The following is a 20930-nucleotide window of genomic DNA, read 5'->3' as shown; positions in this document are numbered from 1 at the left end:
TGCAAATAGCCTTTATTCTAATGACATTAGTGGTAGAAATTAGTCAGTCACATGATGTTTATTGGTGGGAAACTATTATTCTCAGTGAACTTAGATCATTGCAACCATTTCATTTAACATCATTGGTGTCCGTGGGAAAAAAAAAAAAAAAAAAACTCCCACAAGGAAGCAGTATATATCCATGACAACCTTTTGCGGGAACACACATTTTTCCCATTACAAGTTCCCTTCGTCTATAGTTTTTTTGGAGTCCATGCAGCTCATTCCATCCAATTTTGCATTTCCCCACTAATCGATTAAATGGGCAAGTTGCTGGTTTCCCATGAAACCACTGGACAGTAATTTATAAATTAATGTCCAAATCTGTTTCCTCAACCATCTGAACACGCTATTGTGCTCTTTTATCCAAGAAAGTGTGATGCAGTTGATTATATTACCTATATGGTACCTAAAATATAGTCTACTTGACACAGACGTAGAAATAAAGACCTCAAAGATTTGGGCTTTGCATAGGCTAATTAATTCAGATGCAACAAAAAAGAAAAATTCTGGCACAAGAACATTCAGAAGATACCATACAAAATAATGTTGAATTCTGATCTATTTACTACGTGTGTTTTTACTACCAACAGTAAAGATGAGTGAATGGATCTATGCTTTCTCACCGTGTGAATCTTGTAGGTCATTATTGATAACCTTAATTTATTTATACCCTTAGGAGATTTTTGACTATGTCACGAGATTGAGGTTTTAGTGTCTACTACTTTGGCATATTGTCTATGACCATGAATAATCCGGTTTAAAGAGATATTGCTGGAAAAATGATTGGACTACGACCGAATGACATGATGGCGAAGGGAAGACTATTTGGTAACACATCAATGTTATATTTGTACTCACTGTCGACAAGTTATGTTGCTTCTTGGAAAGTTGCAACATAGCTCTGGGTACATTATGTTTTATGGAGATTGAGTATTGCTTTGAGGCTGGACTCGAGAAGGATTATGGATGCTTAGTCTGATGTGACCAAATAAGTCGGGACATAACAAGACATTTTTAGGGATGTTGCTATGCTGGTCTTCTCTCAGAGAGATTTGGTATAATGCTTTCATTTTTGTTTCACATGTGTGCTCGATGATCTCACAACCTATTTGTCAGCATGAATAAGATTGAGAACATATTGAGGTATACAGACTAAGAGTCTTACCCACTATATGCGAGTGAGAAATGTAGTAATGGGGTGCCCACTAAGTACTCTTCTTCTTCTCAAGGCTAGGGGTTATAAAGTGGCTATTAAGCCAGTTCATGAATCTTGATAGCTGACCCTTAATGGCCAACCAGGGGTTACACTTAGAGAGGCCCTCCCCCTTTTGGACGAGACACTTATAGCACACAAATGAAAATCTCTCTCAAGTATAATTTTCTTTAGTCTCAGCATTTAGGTTGTGGAATATGTGATCACTGTTACTTTGGTCTTACCATGTAGTACACTCCACCATTAAAGATGATGATTTTAGATGAGCAACACCTGTGAAGAAGCCTATGGAACAATCGCATCCGATCTATGATTTACCGCTCAAGGTAAATGCTTCCGCTATGTAGTATGATCTACTTTTTATAAAAAAAAAAAACTCTAAAAGGTAGTAAAAGAAAATTCTACTTTGCATTATAAATATTATATATATATATATAGGAAGAAATTCTAGCTTATCCGAGTTCAAATTATAACATTGACTAATATTAATGTAGAGTATATAAAAAGTAGAGTATAAACTCGGATAAGAAATTCTCAGATAAACGGGTGAGATTGTATTAATGCAAGTCGTGTTACACAAACAAGCAACTTTATAATATATAATTAGTAGAGTATTAGAACAATTTTTTGACACATGCATGCATGTCGACAGTGTTAATTAACAGTAGTGGAAGGTTTTGGGGTTTTTTTTTTTTCCTAGCTAATCAATTGTTGGACCTACGTACCTTATCTCTACCAAACGATTAATTTTCCGGGTTCAACAACTCCTCCTTATAATTTGGTCGACTACTTCTTAATTTGTCCATATATTTTTATGTAAGAATCAAATTAAAGTTGGTGTAAATTATTATATATTTGTGTAAACATGTATGCTATAATTTTGTTTAACCTTGTAATTAAGAAATTATTGGAATCCGATAATTATTAAGCAAATTCATTCCAATAACGGGTAGACGTATTAAAAAAGAGTGATAATTAATATATCATGTATATATTATCATGTACTGTTTCATGTGCTTCTTCTTATAATAATATAATTATTCCTCATCATTTGAACCTCATCGTCAGCTGCTTAACATATATAATTTCTTCTAATTTATTCGAATTTTGATCATGGATATTGTACTCGGCATGCATGCATGGCATGCGACGGTACTAAATTTTCAAACCATTAACTGATACCATGCATACACTAATGACTAAACTACAATTGCACTGGAAAATACTTCATGAATATTGATGTTGATCATGTCCATTTGATTGTTGCCGCTTATCTTTGAGACACCAACAAGTACTAGTACTACTTCTTCTTATCCTATCAAATTAGAAGAATGTTGTTTATCTCTAAGACCAACTACTACTTCTGTCCTAACTCCACGCATGTGACTTGTCCAACCATGCATCATGAACTACTGTTACTTACTAATTAAGCAGAGAATTCCAAACCATTTACTGTACAGATGAGCCCTCAAATAGAGATATTAGATCAAAACAGTTTCCCTTGTTGTCATTCTTTATTTTATTTTTTTTTTTGGGAGCCAATATATATTAGAAACCACAATAAACAAAAAAAAGAAAAACTCTGTACTTTTTCTTTTCTCTTTTGGTCATGGAAATAAGTAGTAAGTACTCCGGACTGGTCTCAGGTCCATTCAGGTGGGCATTAATGGAGTATATATTGAGAAACCTTTTGCCTATTATGAGAGAGACGACATTGCTATGAGTATCAAGTAGTATAAAGTTGGGAGAATTACCAAAGAAGAAAACAAAAGAAAAAAGACAAAAACAGGAATAGGCCCAAGAATATATCCATTCAACATCAGTTACCATTGAGAACAGTGTTCCCATTCCTTTGTGCCATTTAGGATCGATTTGAATTTAAAACTCTCCTTAACTCATCTCATTTTATCATTATAATTTTCTCAAATTTTTACACAAAATATAATAAATTTTTTAAAATTTTTAAATAATAATAATATTAAAAAATAATATTCTAACAATATTTTATTCAACTCATATCTAAATTCAAACGGGACTTAACTAAAGGAAAACCAAATTTTTCTCATTTTTTTGGAGGTAAGGAACACCAAGTTTTTCAAACGTATCTACCCTAAACATCACATCTTGATTCTTAATTAACCCTTTGGTGTTTGGTTGGACCAAGTTGATTTATCATCATCTATAACGAAATTAAGGTCAACAATTCTATCATACATCTTGAATATATATACGTGTGGTCCTGGACAATGATAATGCAACGCAAGCAACGCTAGTGTACACGTGCTGCACATGCACATGTACGGGAAGCTAGGCATCAATCGGTGCATATATATATATATATATATATATATATATATATATATACACCTCACCTAGCTCGATCCATAATGCATGCTATTTGTTCCATCATCTAACAATTGACGGTCTTGATCTAGAATCATATTGGGACCCACTTGTCAAAATCATAATCTTCTGGATGTTAAGCTTAGAGTGAAGACATGGTTGGCCCACGTGGGACCAACCTACAATCCTTTAGGATGGACGTGTGTCTCTGAATTCGTTTGGTAAATAGGGCCTTAGAATCATTAAGATTTCTGATGCACATATTTAATATTAATCACTTTTTAATGTAGGATGGGTACTGAAAGGACAACCTTTTGCCCCCACATAGAACATAGCTTGTTTAAAAGTTTATTTTTATGTCGTATATAAGATTTTTACATTTAATCTAGTTTTTGTCATTAATTGGCTTTTTAAGTAGAAAAAAAAATATATATATCTTGATTTTAAGAGAAAAACACAACTTGAGATTCTCTGGAGTTCTGACTTATGATCTTACATAGATCATTGCTTAGCCTTAGCATTGATTTTATTTGATTCAATAAGCCTTGAGAAAGAGAAGCAAGGGCAGAGCATCAGCATATGCATATAATTCTGAGCAGAAAGGCTAAAAAGTGAGTGATTACTGATTCACTGTATTAGTTAAAAAGAGAGACCCAATAACCCATCCAATCCATCAATCCCCATTAATATTCGAGACCCATAGAGATAGCCGAAACCAAACCTCTCTCCCTCTCTCTCTCTCACTGTGAGTGAAAGCTTTATCCTTCAAATGTAGAAACTTTATACCTCAAATTTTCTACACACTGACCATTCTCTCATGGTAGGTAATCACTTTCACCTTTCTCTTTTACAGTGTTCGTTTGATTCCCCATTTTAGAAAAATGAGACTAGAGTAAGAGAAACAGAGTAATAGGGATCTTATGACTACCTCTTATTCCTATGACTGTTTTGATTATTACCAATTTTGTTTTCTCTCCTTATGTTTCCTAGGGAATTTAGTAGAGCCCATGTTAAAGAAAAGGCTTCCTTTTTTCTTGTTTTGGTTCTGAGTTGAAATTCAATTGAATTTGAGGTCTTAGATCTCTGTTTTGTTTCAAATGATTTAGGTATTTTTGGGGGATTGATTCGGGAAATGAGCAAAGAACACCCACCTGAGCCTCGAGATTTCTTCATTTGGACTGTTGAGGTATACTTTCTCTCTCTCTCTCTCTCTCTCTCTCTGGTTCTAATATAATTTTGGTCTTCTGCTTTCAAGTAGATCTTGTTTAATTTTTATGGGTTTCCCAGGAGATACAGTATAATTGCTTGTTTGAGATTCTTGTGCATTGCTGGTACTTGGTACATTGATTCTTCTTGCTTGATTGCTTATTGGTGTACAGTAATTGATTGTCAAAATTCTGGATTTATTTTATTTTATGTTTTGGTTTAAGTTTGATTGTGATTTTCGATATTGGTTGAAATTTCGGTATAATGTTGTTCGTTTTGATAGTTGTGTGGAATGGAGCAAGTATGAACGGGGAAGTTTAATTTTAGTTAATGATCCTGATGTCATAAAGTATTATTCAACGAGTCTAATAACAGAAAGAATGTTGTATTGATTTTGCTTAAATTAACAAGAATAAACTCTGTTTTTGGTCCCTAAATACACAATACGTTTTACTGTAGTCTCGAGACTGTATAATGTTCTAATAGCTCTTGCCTTTATAAATTTTGAGCAGTATAGTCCATTCATCCAAAAACGTGGTGATCCATGAAAAAATGGATGACTGAAATGAGCCATGTCATCAATCTTTTTGATGGACTGGTCATTGATCTGGACAGAAGGATTATGTTTCTTACAATAAAGACTTGCACAATTGAAATTGGAATTCTTTTTTATTTTAAGGAAAACTTAGAATTTTCCCTATACGTTAAAACTGAAGTATGGTTTAGCCATTTATCAATCTCTAATTACATACAAGCATGGGATTTGGTTAAGGCCCTTAGGGTACCCTATAGCAATCTGTGCATACCTATTTTGAACTTATGGATTGACACATGACACTTTATTTCATTGTCATCCTGCTTGTCAAAGTTTGCTTTTCCAACAATTGGGACTGGTAGGGTACATGGACACATTACTTCATTGTCATAATATGCTTATCAAAGTTTACTTTTCCAACAACTTGGATTGATAGGAAATGACACACCTAAGGACCCTACTCAGTTCACTGGAAAGGAATTTTTTTTAATCATACATTCAAGCTGTCTAATTGTAATAGTAAGGTAATGCTTTTAGGTGTTGCAATTATTGGTTTAGTGTTCAAAAGCTACTGAGCTCTCACATAATACATCCCTTTCGTTCTTATGTTATAACTACCTAGTTTCTTTGTTACCATAGCACGTATCTACCACATAATGGATGGATTCAAATTGTCTTGGAAATTGAAAGATACATGGGTTAGGTATTAGCTTCGGCTTCATAGAAATTAGGATCTCCTACGAAGACGTGTTTGGCTACAAGGGGACTAAGAGGAAATAATTATGGGGATAAAGATAACAGAAGTTCCTTCAATTGGTTGTAGTTCATCACCATAAGAAGTAGTGTTAGACAATGTTGCTAGAGTGGAGTGGAAGGAAGATTTGGATCACCGTGAATGTGTTGAAAATTCTTGCAAGTGCCCTATAAGATGAACATGTCTCTAGTGTTTTCAATCAGGTAGAGAATACCTAGATATAAGCACTGTGACGGGATAAAGATTTCAAGGAAGTTGCTCGTGATGATTAAAAATATATGTTTCTTCTTGCAAATGGGAAGTGCTTTGAACTAAGTTGGTAGTGATGGTTCTCTCTCTTATTTGTGACATATGTAGCAGTCACCTCATTGACTTTACAAAGAATTCATGTTATAGGATACAGTCAGTAGCCTTGTGAATCCTTATAAAATAATGAGATAAGTAGAAATATTCTTTTCTTTCATTTACTTGTCTGTGTAAATCCTAAGAAATTTAGCTGAACATTATTTGCTGACAGAAATGAACTTGGAAATAAGCTTATTTACTGCTATTCTGAACACATGGTGACTCATATGTGACTCTCATGGATAAAAAGAAAGAAATAAAGAAAACATAGATATGGCTAACTGACATGTATCTTGCACAATTCATTTTCTGTCTTTCCAGGATGTTGGTTGGTGGTTGGAAGAGATAAATCTTGGTAGTTACCGGCAAATTTTTAAAGAAAATGGTGTCAACAGAGAATACCTAGAAGGCATGTCCATGTTTACTACTGAGCAGATTCTACGGTTTATAAGATGATGCCACATGAAATGGGGAGACTTCATCACTCTGTGCAAGGAGCTCAGGCGGATTAAAGGTCTCTCTCTCTCTCTCTCTCTCTCTCTCTCTCTCTCTCTCTCTCTCTCCCTCCTTTCTATGTGTATTTTCATTGGGGGCAAGATGCTTGCGCTAAAAAATTGTGGTCTTCATAGTGGTGTCGGTAAGAAGTTTCTTCAATGTGCGAGAATTTAATAAATCCTGCTACATTTTAGAAGTCTTATTGTGAGAGATACGTGAGAGATACTTAATTAGGTTGGTACTTTTTGCTTTTCATAACAACCTTGTTATTATTATTATTATTATTTTCACAACCACCTTATGATGCCTCATTTATAAACCTGTAGTCTTGATGTTTTGGAAGAGTATTCCTAAGATACGGTTCGTGTGCGTTGCCACATTTACCAGTCTCACCTTCTTTAGAGGACCACATTCCTTACCCTTAGTATTCCTAAGCCATATGTGCACATAATTTTTTAATTTCTTCTTACAATAATCTCGACGTATAAAGTTTTCCTAAATTAAAGACAGAACAACATGATTTTCTTAATAGTGCCATTTTTCTCTCATAACTACTTCATCTTCAATTGCAAATGATGCATAATATTTTTCTTTAAAACTATTGTTAGTTTATTTGTCGTTACATTAATAGATAATGAAATGTAGTTTTCTAGAGGAACAAAAATTGTGTGTTGATTGAGGACCTTGTTTTATCTTGGACTGTAATCTAGTTATGAGTTGTTTGTAATGAAGTGTACTACATCTCCAGTTGCTTGCCTGAAAGGGGAACAAAAGGTCCGCCGGCCATGGTGGGCTCCATCTTGCCTCTTGGTATTCTTTGTCAAGGTGGCGAAACACAACAGAAAGTCATGAGTTGTTTCCTTGAAGCTGGAACCATGATGCAAGATCAGCTTTAATATGTATGTAATTTTTTTTTGTTTTTAATTTTCTATATGTTAGAGAACAGAAAGTAGGAAAAAACAACTCCCCCCCCCCCCCCCCCAAACCCTCTTTTTTGGTGTCATGAACCTAGCAAGGTCGCCTGTTTGTTCTCCTCTAGGGAGCTATATTTTACATACAAGCCGTTTTATGTGTTTAATTTCTGTTGTTTTTAATAGTTGTATTCTGTCCAAATCTGTGGACAAGAACACGATGAAAGCCATGTTTTGAGTAATCAATATAGTCCCCTTCTATAAAACTGTACTGATACTTACTTTGCCTATTCACAATAAAAGGCCTATTAAGGATATAATATTGGAAGAAATCTCTGTATCAACCCATGAAGCTCTGATACCAAAGAAGAAATTTTGAGAGTTTCCATCTCACGGGTTGAGATAGGGAGTGTCCTTGTATCAGTTATATAATTGATGTTACAAAATGAATACATCCCCCATTTTAAAGGGTCTGCATGAACACTTTCCTTTGCGTAACAATACACTAAAGGAGGAGAAAAATAAGCTTGATATAGATAGACTTTGCTAAACTATCCATTTCCCATATTTTCTTTCTGCATTTATGTTGCTGCATTTAGTCTAAAGGCCCTTGAGAGCAAAAAAGAAAAGCATGTTCGTGCAGGTGGTGGCATAGTAGTGAGAAAGTAGTGAGAAAATATTGAATGGTGGTGAATATGAGTAAAAAGTAGTAAAAAGTAATTGCCACTTTGGCCAGCTTGTGGATGAAAAACACACATGAGAAAAACTTCCTAGATTATATTACCATCTCCGCCCAACAAATTTGATAATAAGAATATACAAATCAAAGTCAATCCAAGCCATCCACACGTTAGTTCATTATTCTCCTATCTGAGTATCTCATATCTGTAGCCACGTGAACTACAATACAAGTGCCCTGCTGTTCTTTTTTGATAAAAATAAGAATAAGAAAATGTCAAAAAATGGTTCGGACTTGGAGGGGGGAGAAACGTGAAGAAAGCAATGGAGCCTGAAGGGTTCTTTTCCTTTGGCATGGGCTTAGACTGAAATTCTGAGCAGAAATCGGGCCAGTCCTAAGCCTATATTCCATGGTTTCCGCCTGTGAGCCTCAATTTTGTTAATAATTCATACTAATAATAATTATTGGTATCAATTGGTTTAGTTTGAAAAGTTATCTGTCATTAAAGTCATTTGGGTAGTGAGATATTTTGAAATATTCTGTGAATAGTATTGAAAAAGTAATGATAGAATATTGAATAATAATAAAAAGTATATAAAAAGTAATAATAAAATAATTAATAGTAGTGAGGTATTATGAGAATATTTGAGAAAAAATGATGATAAAATATTGAATAGTAGTGAAAAGTATGTAAAAAGTAATAATAAAATAATAATGAATAGGGAGATATTTTGAAAATACTAGGGTACCCAAAATTGAATACTTCTTTTAAGTATCAAATTCTACATCCTATTTTTTAGATCCCAAATAAAATAATCGTATAATGAATGGAAGTAATTCCAACAACAATCAAATTTATAATTTTCCAAATTTTAAAAAATAAAAAATAAAACTTGCAACTAAATATGATTTTGAACATGATTAGAATTATCTAAAAGTGGGGATTTATCAAGTTATTAAAACTTTATTTGTATTTTCTAAAAACATTTATCCAAAATTTGTTACATAGAATCGGAAATTGAAACAAGTTAGTAAAAATCTAAAATGAATCAAGATTTTAGTGCAATTTGAAACTTTTATATCACATTATTCATGCGAAATAATTTGATTAAGAAAATAAATTTTAATCTTTTAAATTAAATTATGTAGCGAAGATGGAGTGTGATGTAAATGCAATGAAAAATGCTAATTTGTCATTGAGTTTAACGGCTAGTATATTTTATATTTATTTTTAAAATATTTAAAAAAAATACTGCTGGTAAATTTTTGTATTTTCTTAAATATTTAAAAAATATTTAAAAAAATAAGAATAACCTAACGATCGCACCTAACAAGAGCTGGATGGTAGGGCTGAGCAAAAATCCGACAATCCGACTCCGAATCCGACTCCGCTCCGGCTCCGCTCCGAGTCCGCTCTGACTCCGACAAGTCGGAGTCGGAGTCGGAGTTTTTTCCCTATTGGAAGTCGGAGTCGGAGTCGGAGTCAGAGTCATTGAAGAACCGACTCCGACTCCGCTCCGATCCGCCTCCGACAATCCGCCTCCGCCTCCGACATGGTCCTCCGACTCCGCCTCCGATTTTATACATATTTTATAAAAAATATATGTGTTTTTCTATATATTAATCATTTAAATTTTATACAACTATATCTTATATAGTTAGTTAAACTCAATAATATACTAGTTAAATAATATATTTATACTATAATATATAGACTAAATTGACTAATAAATAATAATAGTTTAGTATATGACTATATGTAAATATCATACTATTACAAATTTATAATATTAGTACCATGTTACATGTAAGTTGTAACACTAAATTACTAATGTATAAATATAATAACATGTAATACTAATGTATATATAATATACTATAAACACTAAGGTGCATAATAACATCAACATGTAATACTAATGGATAAACACTAATCTATAAATTTAGAATAACATATAATACTAATGAATAATAACTAAAGTATTATTCATATAAATTTTATATAACAATATCTTGTATTAATTATATTTTTTGACTTAATAAATTCTCAACATATTTCTTTTGATAAATATATTAGTAATACTAATATACATTAGTATATTAATTAGATTTATGGTCTAATACTAATACTATTAGTAATCCACTTTAACTAATACTAATATTTATACTAATACTATTATAGACTATAGTTATAACTTATAGTATTATACCTACACTAAATCACTGATTCACTATATAACTTATACTAATATAGTTATGTTAAATCACTATAACTAAAATTAATGTAGTTATACTAATCATTATAACTATATATAGTATTAATATCACTATTAGTATAATATATAGTATTAATAATAACTAATACTAATATAACTATTAGTATAACTAATGTCACTACTAGTATAACTAATACTAATATTAATATACTAATACTATTAGTGTATTACTAATATTTATATATATTAATATATATATCAAGTATAAGAGATTAGAGATTTAATATATATAATATTAAATCACTAACATACTAATAGTATGATACTATAAGATTAGTAATTATACTATAAGATATAGTAATAGACTAATAGTATAATATATTAATACTATATTATATATAAAATAGTAATACTATATTTTGAATCTTCATTTCATATACGGTGCTTTTTTTTTTTTAATATTCATATATAATAATATATATCATATATATAATATAATTAAAAATAGATTCATAGTAATTATAATAGTATACTATAGTAACTATACGGTGCTTTTTTTTTAATCTTCATTTCGTATACGGTGCCTTTGTTTATTGTAGTGATTAGTTGGATGTGGATATGGAATCATGGACAATGGGAGTACATGTAAAAATATGAATTTCTTTTTATTTTTTGAATGTATGTTAGTATGTTACTTGTTTTATTTAGTTGTATTTTTTATTATAATCAAAAGTTTAATAAGTTTGGATTGTAATTTTGAGAAAATTGAAATTTGAAAGACCACAATTTTTTTTTAAAGTGGGTCAAATATGAAGCTCAAAAAAAATTTAAAAAAAAAGTCAAAAAATCCGACTTCGATCCGACAAGTCGGAGTCGGATCGGAGTCGGATTCTCTACATGTCGGAGTCGGAGTCGGAGGTCGGATTCGACCTCCGACAAAGTCGGAGTTGGAGTCGGAGGTTGGGCCCTCCGACTCCGAAACTGTCGGTGCTCAGCCCTAGATGGTACAATAGCATCATCTTTGTTCGGATTTTAAAAACCCGTGGTACTTTAGTAGAATACCCTGTAGTCGAGCACAGCTGATCGTTCCCATCGTACCGCTCGCCCAAACTCCGAACTCTTTCTCACTCCAACTTTCAAAAGTTCAAAAGCCCTAAACCCTGAATTGCTCTCTCCTCTCAGCTCTGGGAGCGATCAAAATGTTCTCTCCTGGAATAAGGAGGTCCAATGTCAGCTCTCGAAACGAGCGGAATCAGGGGCACACTGTGCTCCATTCTCCCATCACTCCTCTCTCAGAGAACCGCCGATCCTTTCTTCACAATTCGGTCCCGGATCGACCCAGCACCGGTACCCCTGCTCCTTGGGCTCCTCGCTTGTCCGTCCTCGCCAGGTGCACCTTATATTTATGTTTTTTTATGGGCATGTTTTTATGCACTTGTAATTGTAGTCATATACGCTCGCCGGTGAAGCGTACTCGTGCTTTGATTTACTTATAACGCTGGTGTTTTAATTTTGAACTGTGATGTTATTTTTGTCGTTTTAATTGTAAGTTTATGGTTTTAAAGAAGTTGGGTTTTAGCAGTTTCTGATTAATCACTGTTTTTCTAGAAATGTCTGTGAAAGAAATAAAGGTACTTTTTTTTTTGGGGGGGTGTGTTATGATGTCACATTAACTAAGTATGAGATTGGTTGGTGGTTTATAAGCTCCTAGGCACCCTTCCCTTGGAAGCCAGTTTTCAAGAGTGAGTTCTACCTAGTGAGTTCATAACAAATGGTATCAAAGCCACCCCACGTATGCAGTCCATGTTAGCACAGTTGCAATCGTGCGGCACAGGGGGTGATGCCGGCATGGTAGTGTTCATTAGGGGCTAGGAAAGACCTAGCGCACAGCCAGCCTGTGTGAGTGCTGGGACCACTGTGGACGTCGACTGCGGAGCTTGATGGTTGTTACGATCCCACATCAACTAAGTATGCGATTGGTTGGTGGTTTATAAGCCCCTAGGCACCCTTCCCTTATAAGCCGGTTTTCAAGGGTGAGCTCTACCTAGTGGGTTTTCAAGGAGGGGGGGTGGGGGGGTTCGAGAATTTGAGGGAGGATATTGGGTTTTGGTGTGGATTTCAGTGGGTTTTGTTGAATTGTGTTGAATTGTGTTGAATTGGCGTGGCTTAAGTATACGGGCAGAAAACAAATTTTTAGTTGCTTTGATTGGAGTTTTTGTTTGCAATGGGTTTCGAGTTGAAGCTGGGCGATTGACTGTGCTAATGGTTATCATGGGTGAACTTGGTTTATATGGAACTGAACTTGGTTTTTAATGTAAGTGATGGGGATGTTTGTTTATCTATTGGAGGGTGCCTCCTTCTTCTCAGTTGAGTAAGAGGGGACGTTAGTAGTGTTAATGGGTGTTGTAATATAGTGTAGGGATCCATTAGTTTAGATATTCTGATTGTAATGTGTCTTGAGTGATTAGTATGCGACGTAGAATTTTGAGAGTCTAGGGGGTTGTGTTGTTTAGATTTCTGTTTGCCAATATGATGACTAATTTTAATGCTGTGATGCTATTTAACTAGAATTCCACCAGTGAACAGAAGTGAGACAGGGGATGAGGCAGATCCAATTAAACCCGTATATGTTGGAGAGTTTCCGCAAGTGGTCCGTGATGAACAGGCCAGTTTGCTGCAGAAGCGTGTTCCTGGTTAGTATAGCTGGCTCCATGAAACTCAACTATTCCAAGATTATTTAGAATGCTATAGTCCTTTGAGAGATGTGCTTCTGGGGATTGACTCAGGAGGTAAATGGTAGCATGGGGTTTGATAAATCAAAGATTTCTTCCTTATCAGGATGGAAAGTGAGGGGAAAAAAGCATCCTTTGATAGAGTGAGTTTCTAAACTCTTGTATTCTTTTATGGCAGATGATGCTTTTATATCTGGTGGAATGGAAAAGGGAACATCCCTTGCTTGGATTATCATTGGAAACAGACTCTTCATTTGGAATTACTTATCGCCTGCTGCTTCAATGAAATGCATTGTTCTTGAAATCCCTTTGAATGTATTAGAGAACAGAGATATTAACAGTACTCACCGGAACTGTTGGTTGCTTTGTGTTGTCAATTGGGAAAGCACATCTAGGAGAACAAAGAAAGTTGCGAAACATTGCAATTCTGCTGGCATTGTTTTGTGTAACCAAAACACCCGAACTATCATATACTGGCATGAAGTATATTCTGAAGGTAGAACTACTCCTGTTACTAGTTTTGCATCTTCTGAGGAGTTAGAGGTGACTTCTTCACATGAAAATGGAAAGGCCAACCCAAATAAGCAGCGACAACGTATTAGATGTGGAAATAATTCAACTGGATGGAGCTCACTGAACTCTTTGATGGCTTCTGCATTACCTGGTTCCCAGCACGCCTGTGTTGCCCTTGCATGCTGTTCGAATGGTGAGCTTTGGCAGTTTCACTGCAGTCCCACTGGCATTCACCGTAAGAAAATATACGAGGATAAACTGAATTTACCATCCCAGGGGAGTGACGGTGGTCAAATTTTATGGAGCAAGGGGTATCCTAGGTCATTGATCTGGCGTTTTTCACATGTTTCTACAGAGGGCTCAAATAGAGAGTTTTTTCTGCTGACTGATCGTGAGATACAGTGTTTTAGCATTGATATGAAACTTGATATACGGGTGTCAAAGCTCTGGTCCCATGAAATTATTGGTACAGATGGTGATGCGGGGATCAGGAAGGATCTGGCTGGTCAGAAGCGAATATGGCCTCTTGATTTGCAGGTGGATGATCACGGAAAAGTGATTACCATTTTGGTTGCTACCTTCTGTAAGGATCGGGTCAGTGGTTCAAGCTACACACAGTATTCTCTTCTGACCATGCAATATAAATCTGGGGTGAGTATGGAGCCTACACATGAAAGGATTCTGGAGAAAAAAGCTCCAATCCAAGTAATAATTCCAAAAGCAAGAGTAGAAGATGAAGACTTCTTGTTCTCGATGAGACTTCGGATAGGAGGCAAGCCTTCAGGATCAGCAATCATACTTTCTGGTGACGGAACAGCAACGGTCGCCCATTATTATCGAAACTCGACTCACCTCTATCAGTTTGACCTGCCTTATGATGCAGGAAAAGTTCTAGATGCTTCAGTTCTTCCTTCTTCAGATGATGGGGAAGAAGGGCCATGGGTTGTACTAACCGAGAAAGCAGGAATATGGGCAATACCTGAAAAGGCTGTTGTACTCGGTGGAGTTGAACCACCTGAGCGAAGCTTGTCACGTAAGGGGAGCTCAAATGAAAGTTCTGCTCAAGAAGAGACACGGAACCTTACATTTGTGGGCAATAGTGCTCCTAGAAGGGCTAGTTCTGAAGCATGGGATGCTGGAGAAAGACAAATGGGGGCTTTTACTGGGGTTGTACGTCGAACTGGCCCAGATGAAGAGTCAGAAACTTTGCTTAGTCATCTTTTCCATGATTTTCTTTCATCTGGACAGGTTGATGGTTCACTGGAAAAGCTAAAAAGCTCTGGTGCGTTTGAAAGGGATGGAGAAACAAGTGTTTTTGCACGGATGAGCAAATCAATTGTTGACACTTTAGCTAAACACTGGACTACAACCAGAGGTGCTGAGATTTTGGCCATGGCTGTTGTATCTACCCAACTCATGGATAAGCAGCAGAAGCATAAAGCATTTCTTCAGTTTCTGGCATTATCCAAATGCCATGAGGAGCTGTGTTCTAGACAGAGTATGTGCTATTACCTATTTTGTATGACAGCTCATATATGTTTTGGAAGCTTAGGCTTAATGATGATATTTTATTATCTTGGTGTGTAGCTTAGGTATCTTATTATGAGTTCAAGTGTATTTTCAAAGTTATGCCGGCATTGAGTTTAAGGCATTTTGAGTAGTGGGGTTGATCTGGGGGGTGCAACTCTTGCTGCTGATTATGATAAGGAAAAAAAGAAAAGAAAAAGAAATTAGTAAAGAAATAAAGAGAGAAGTGACATATATCTGCCTAAATTGCATTTTTTTTCAGGATATTCCTTACAAATTATCTTGGAACATGGTGAAAAGCTTGCTGGGCTGATTCAATTGAGAGAACTGCAAAATGTGATTGGAGAGAAACGTTCAACTGGGGTTGGCTCCTCCCATCCGAGTGCAGAACGCCAAATGTCAGGTGCTCTTTGGGATCTTATTCAATTAGTTGGTGAGAGAGCCCGCCGAAATACAGTTCTTCTCATGGACAGAGATAATGCTGAGGTGTTCTATAGTAAGGTTTCCGATCTTGAAGAAGTATTTTATTGCTTAGACAGGCATCTTGATTATGTAATAAGTATAGAGCAACCACTTTGGATTCAGATCCAAAGAGCTTGTGAGCTCTCAAATGCTTGTGCCACTATAGTTCGTGAGGCCATGCAGTACAGAAATGAGAATCACTTGTGGTACCCACCACCCGAAGGCTTGACACCATGGTATTGTCAACCTGTGGTACGCAATGGGATGTGGAGCATTGCTTCCTTCATGCTTCAGCTGTTGAATGAAACATCTGGAGTTGAGTTGTCAGCGAAATCAGATCTGTATACCCATCTAGAAGTACTGACTGAGGTTCTACTTGAGGCATATGCTGGTGCTGTCACAGCTAAGGTTGAGCGTGGTGAAGAACACAAAGGTCTATTAGATGAGTTCTGGAGTAGAAGGGATGCACTCCTGGACTCCCTTTATCAACAAGTTCAAGATCTTGTGGATGGCAGGCACCAGGTTAATACATTTCCTTGTCCAAGATGGCATCATTGTCCTGCTGCTGATTATGTACACATCCTTAAACCTGTTTTGTTTGCAGGATCTAAATAGAGGATTTGAAGAGCAAAAAGAAGAAATCCGCAGGAAGCTTTCTTTGCACTTGCTATCCATTGCAAAACAGCATGAATGCTACAGAACTTTGTGGAGAATATGCTGTGACCTCAATGATACAGCCCTACTTAGAAATCTTATGGTATGGAAGCGGCTTTTCAATAGTTGCTTCTTCGCCCTTTTCATGTGCTAAATTGCAGAATTTGCTGCTGATTTTCACTATTTATATTTACTCAATAAGAGGCATGAAATTGAAATTTAGAGTCCAGCTTCTCTGAAGCATTCTTTACAATTGTGTCTTTTGCGTGCTTATATATCTTCTATCATCTAATGAATACATTTATAGTCATCAATTTGTAGCTACATATGTCTTCTGCTACCTTGTTTTTCCCAGTCTTATTTGATGCTGGTGTTTCTTATCAAGTGTTTGAATCATTTTCCATGCAGCATGAGAGCATGGGACCTAATGGAGGCTTCAGTTATTTCGTCTTTAAAGAACTGTATGAGAAGAGACAATTTTCCAAGGTTCTAAGGCTTGGGGAAGAGTTCCCGGAGGAGTTATCTATCTTTCTAAGACAGCACCAGGAGCTTCTTTGGCTTCACGAAGTGTTCCTGAATCAATTTTCTTCAGCTTCTGAAATTCTTCATGTATTAGCTCTTTCTTGTGATCAAAACTCTATTTCAGCCACTGAAGAGCAGGCAGACCTTGACCGTATTGATTTCGAACCCAAATTGGTGGACAGAAAGCGCCTTTTGAATCTCTCAAAGATAGCTGCAAGGGCAGGTACAATTTTCCTGTCTTTCTGGTCAAAGTGTATTTTAGTTTTACTGACCGGCATGTCAATACTATATTAGGGACCTTTTAGTTGTACAGACTCAATTACTTATAAAAAAAAAAAAAAAGTTGTACAGACTCAAAAAATTTGTTTTGAATTTTTGTTCTGATTATACTATTAGCTTCAGCCACAGGTAAGGATGCTGATTCTGAGACAAAGTTGAAGCGCATTGAAGCTGATAGGAAAATTTTGAAATTGCAGGTGTGCTTCTATTAAGAATACCAATTGGTTGCCATGCTTCATCATTAGTTGAAGGGTCTTCCTAGTTATGTTCCCTTTTTTTAATGCGAGGTTACTTATTTAAGTCTCAGAATTAATAAATAATGTCTTTAAGTGTTTTTTTTTTATTATATATCCTATAACTAATTTTACCTTCATGAGGTATATGACTGATTCATGAATATAAACCGAAAGATCGGGCTGCTATTGAGGGCCATACTTTTTCAATTGGCTTGGCACAATGGGGTTCTTCTAGACTAGTGGTCATCGGACACAAACCCCCTCCCCCCAGGGAGGGAGGGAAGGGAGGTCAAAAACCGCGAACTGCTTTGCTTTATATTTTCTAGACTTTCTGTCTATTCTAGGCAGTCAACATCTGATCCTTTATTCCTGCAGGATGAATTTATACTACTCCTTAAATGTAACTTTGCTTTATATTTTCGAGACCTTGTGTTCATTCTACGTCGGCCAACATCTGATCCTTTATTCTTGCAGGAAGAAATGATACTACTCCTTCCTACTGAAGAAGAAAAGCAATATGTTGAAAGGCAGCTCCTACGTCCAGAAGATCTTATTAAGCTGTGTCTTAAAGGTCAAAACGCAAAGCTCTCCTTGTGTGCTTTTGATGTGTTTGCATGGACCAGCTCCTCCTTTCGGAAAACCCACAGAAATCTCATGGAAGAGTGTTGGAAGAATGCTGCCGATCAAGATGATTGGAGTCAACTGTACCAAGCATCTATTGCTCAAGGATGGAGCGACGAGGAAACCTTACAGAATCTTAGGGAAACTATGCTTTTCCAGGCTTCCAGCAGGTGTTATGGACCCAATGCAGAAACCTTTGGAGAAGGTTTTGCCGAAGTTATGCTGTTGAGACGAGAAAGTGTGGAGCCTTCTTTTTCTAGGGATCTGGGTTCTTCTGTTGAGGCAATACTGATGCAGCACAAGGATTTTCCTGAGGCAGGCAAGCTGATGCTGGCTGCTATCACGTTGGGGAGTGTACAGGACGATACCAGACTGGAAGAGGGTCCTTCTCCAATGGAATGACATTGATAAGGATGCATTATAGCTAGGAATTGTCAGCTTACTTTGTAAGTTTGTAGCAGATGTTTTTCTTTACTTTTTTCCCATCGTCACTAGAAAGCTTACCAAGTAATTTTGTCTTCCCTGGTGGAATAGTTGTGGCTCTTTGGAGAAGAAAACATGTCCCTAATTGGATGTGATGCTTGCGAGAGTTTGTTGTGTTATCGATGAGCCAGATATTAAGGAATTATGAAATTGGCAGCTTTGTGTTTATATCTTTGTATCTTGGGGTTTAATGAATAACTGTTCCTCTTTCTGTCTGCTCGTGTCATTTTAGCAGATAATCACAACTCATCGAACCCAAGATTGCATGGTTTATTGACTTAGTGGGCTGCCACTAGATCTTGCAACTTACCCAAGCAAATAGAGCCAGAGGCCTCAAGTGTCTTTTCAGTTGCTTTACGATGGCAAACCCCTCCCCAAAAGAAAAGTTGTAGAGAAGATTTATTTTGGGTTACATGAAAATCAAATTATAAGTATGCTTGTGTAGTAGGCACAAGACTATGCTTGTGAACCAACATTATCTAGTGTAAAGGAACAATCATGGTAGGCTTAGGGGTATCTTCATAGCAGAGTGGATTTTGTTTTTAAAATCCTATTTCTCGAATAAATAAAAGAAGAGATCAGAGAGAAGATTGATTTCCTTCCATATAGAATGGTTCTCTTCAGTTATTGACCTTGAATTATGCCAAAATTTCCCGGAATATTCACTAGGTACGTAAATGCTACATACAGCTTGCTGGAATGAACAAAAATGCTCAAAGCATCTATCAAACATGCTTGTAAATTTCCAATCCATTTTAAAAATGTTAGCCCAAATGAAACGTCATGAAATCATCAAAAATGAAATGCATAGAGAGCCGCGTGATGACTCATATCAAGTTTAACTCAACTTCATCTGCCACTCCACCAGGCTAAACGCGTTTGTGACTTTGAACTGGTCTGCTTACAATTCAAGACTATGGCTCTCTGCATGCTCTTCTTCGACAAATTTTCCACCATACTTTATCCCCTTACGCGTATAAGATGCCATTATTTTAGTGTCATTTTTTTTTTTTTTTTTTAATGAGCTTAAGATAAATGGTGTTTACTCTAGGCAATTAATTTCTAGGCTAGATGTTTACTCTTATTTTCCCGCAGGACCTTAGGCTAAAGGCTTGCTTAGCGTTCTATGTAAAATCGCCACCGTTTCCATAGCATTGTCTTCATCTCTATCTACTAAAGTATCTTGTACTTTCTATTTTCTCTTGAATTTTTTTTCTCAGAAACGGCAATAATTTTTTTCATGTTGAGCTCAAAAACTTATTCATGTTTAATACCAGATACATCTATTCTTCTTGAAATGAAAGCATAAACATCTTGTTATGTTTTCACGTTGTTTGCAAATTTTTAACTTCTTTCTAAACTTGTGGGGTGCTTTCTGCCGTTAAATTCTACATACAGCTTGCTGGAATGAACACAAATGAATGCTCAAAGCATCTATCAAATAAACATGCTTGTAAATTTCCAATCCATTTTAAAAATATTAGCCCAAATTAAACGTCATGAGATCATCAAAAATGAAAAAGCATAGAGAGCCGCGTGATGGTGACTTAGATCAAGTTTACGGCCACAACTTCATCTGCCACTCCACCAGGCTAGCTAGCCGCGTTTGTGACTTTGAACTGGTCCGCTTAAACAATTCAAGACTCTCTACGGCTCTCTGCATGCGCTACTTCAACAAATTTCCCACCATCCTTTATCCCCTTACGCGTATACGATGCCATTATTTAGTGTCATAAGATAAAGAATGGTGTTTTCTTTTTTTTTTTTTTTTTTTTTTTAATGAGCTTAAGATAAATGGTGTTTTCATCATTCTACGTGTATGTTTGGAATAATAAAGCTTTTCATAATAGTGTTTTTAATTGTAAGTCTTTACTATAAAGCTCTACAATTAAAAAGATATTTTATTGTTTGGAAACATGAATCAAAATCACTTTTAAAATTAGTTACCATAGTTTTTTTTTTTTTAAATGTACCGTTATTTCCGGGTGCTTTTCAATAAAAGTTTCAATTTTGTACTTTTTGAAAAAATGCACTTTCAATTTTTTTAGATGCTTAAAGCACTTTTTATAAAATTTACCAAACATATCATTTTTTTAAAAGAGTTATTAGATTGTTAAAATCAATTTTTAAGCTTTCAAACTCAAACGATTGTACAACTTCAT

General features: G+C 35.6%; 1 protein-coding gene and 1 pseudogene across 4 annotated transcripts; both read left to right on the top strand.

Moving 5' to 3' along the window:
• The first annotated feature begins 4118 nt into the window (after window positions 1–4118).
• Window positions 4119–8111, top strand: LOC121250774 (annotated as a pseudogene).
• A 3675-nt stretch (window positions 8112–11786) lies between these two features.
• LOC121250228 (nuclear pore complex protein NUP133) lies at window positions 11787–18936 on the top strand. Of its 4 annotated transcripts, XM_041149263.1 has the most exons (9): window positions 11788–12129; window positions 13308–13432; window positions 13650–15482; window positions 15774–16495; window positions 16578–16730; window positions 17036–17372; window positions 17552–17625; window positions 17839–17952; window positions 18139–18237. In XM_041149263.1, exons 1-8 carry the CDS (start codon window positions 11939–11941, stop codon window positions 17902–17904), a joined length of 3501 nt encoding a protein of 1166 aa, XP_041005197.1. In that variant the 5' UTR covers window positions 11788–11938; the 3' UTR covers window positions 17905–17952; window positions 18139–18237. The 4 variants fall into 4 exon arrangements, with proteins under 4 accessions (XP_041005198.1, XP_041005197.1, XP_041005195.1 ...); XM_041149261.1 differs by lacking the exon at window positions 17839–17952 and having other exon boundaries at window positions 11792–12129; window positions 18139–18936; XM_041149264.1 differs by lacking the exons at window positions 17839–17952; window positions 18139–18237 and having other exon boundaries at window positions 11787–12129; window positions 17036–17454; window positions 17493–17626.
• Window positions 18937–20930: the final 1994 nt, after the last annotated feature.

This window comes from Juglans microcarpa x Juglans regia, chromosome 2D (assembly GCF_004785595.1).
Source record: "Juglans microcarpa x Juglans regia isolate MS1-56 chromosome 2D, Jm3101_v1.0, whole genome shotgun sequence".
NCBI lineage: Eukaryota > Viridiplantae > Streptophyta > Magnoliopsida > Fagales > Juglandaceae > Juglans > Juglans microcarpa x Juglans regia.
The sequence above is the reverse complement of the archived record's forward strand: the minus strand, read 5'-3'. Positions and strand labels throughout refer to the sequence as shown.

Coding starts and splice junctions, on each gene's coding strand:
- LOC121250228 (XM_041149261.1), top strand. CDS start 11,939: ATGTTCTCTCCTGGAATAAGGAGGTCCAATGTCAGCTCTCGAAACGAG. Junction 13,433..13,649: donor GCTGCAGAAGCGTGTTCCTG/GTTAGTATAGCT, acceptor CTTTTATGGCAG/ATGATGCTTTTATATCTGGT. Junction 17,626..18,138: donor GGAAAATTTTGAAATTGCAG/GTGTGCTTCTAT, acceptor TTATTCTTGCAG/GAAGAAATGATACTACTCCT.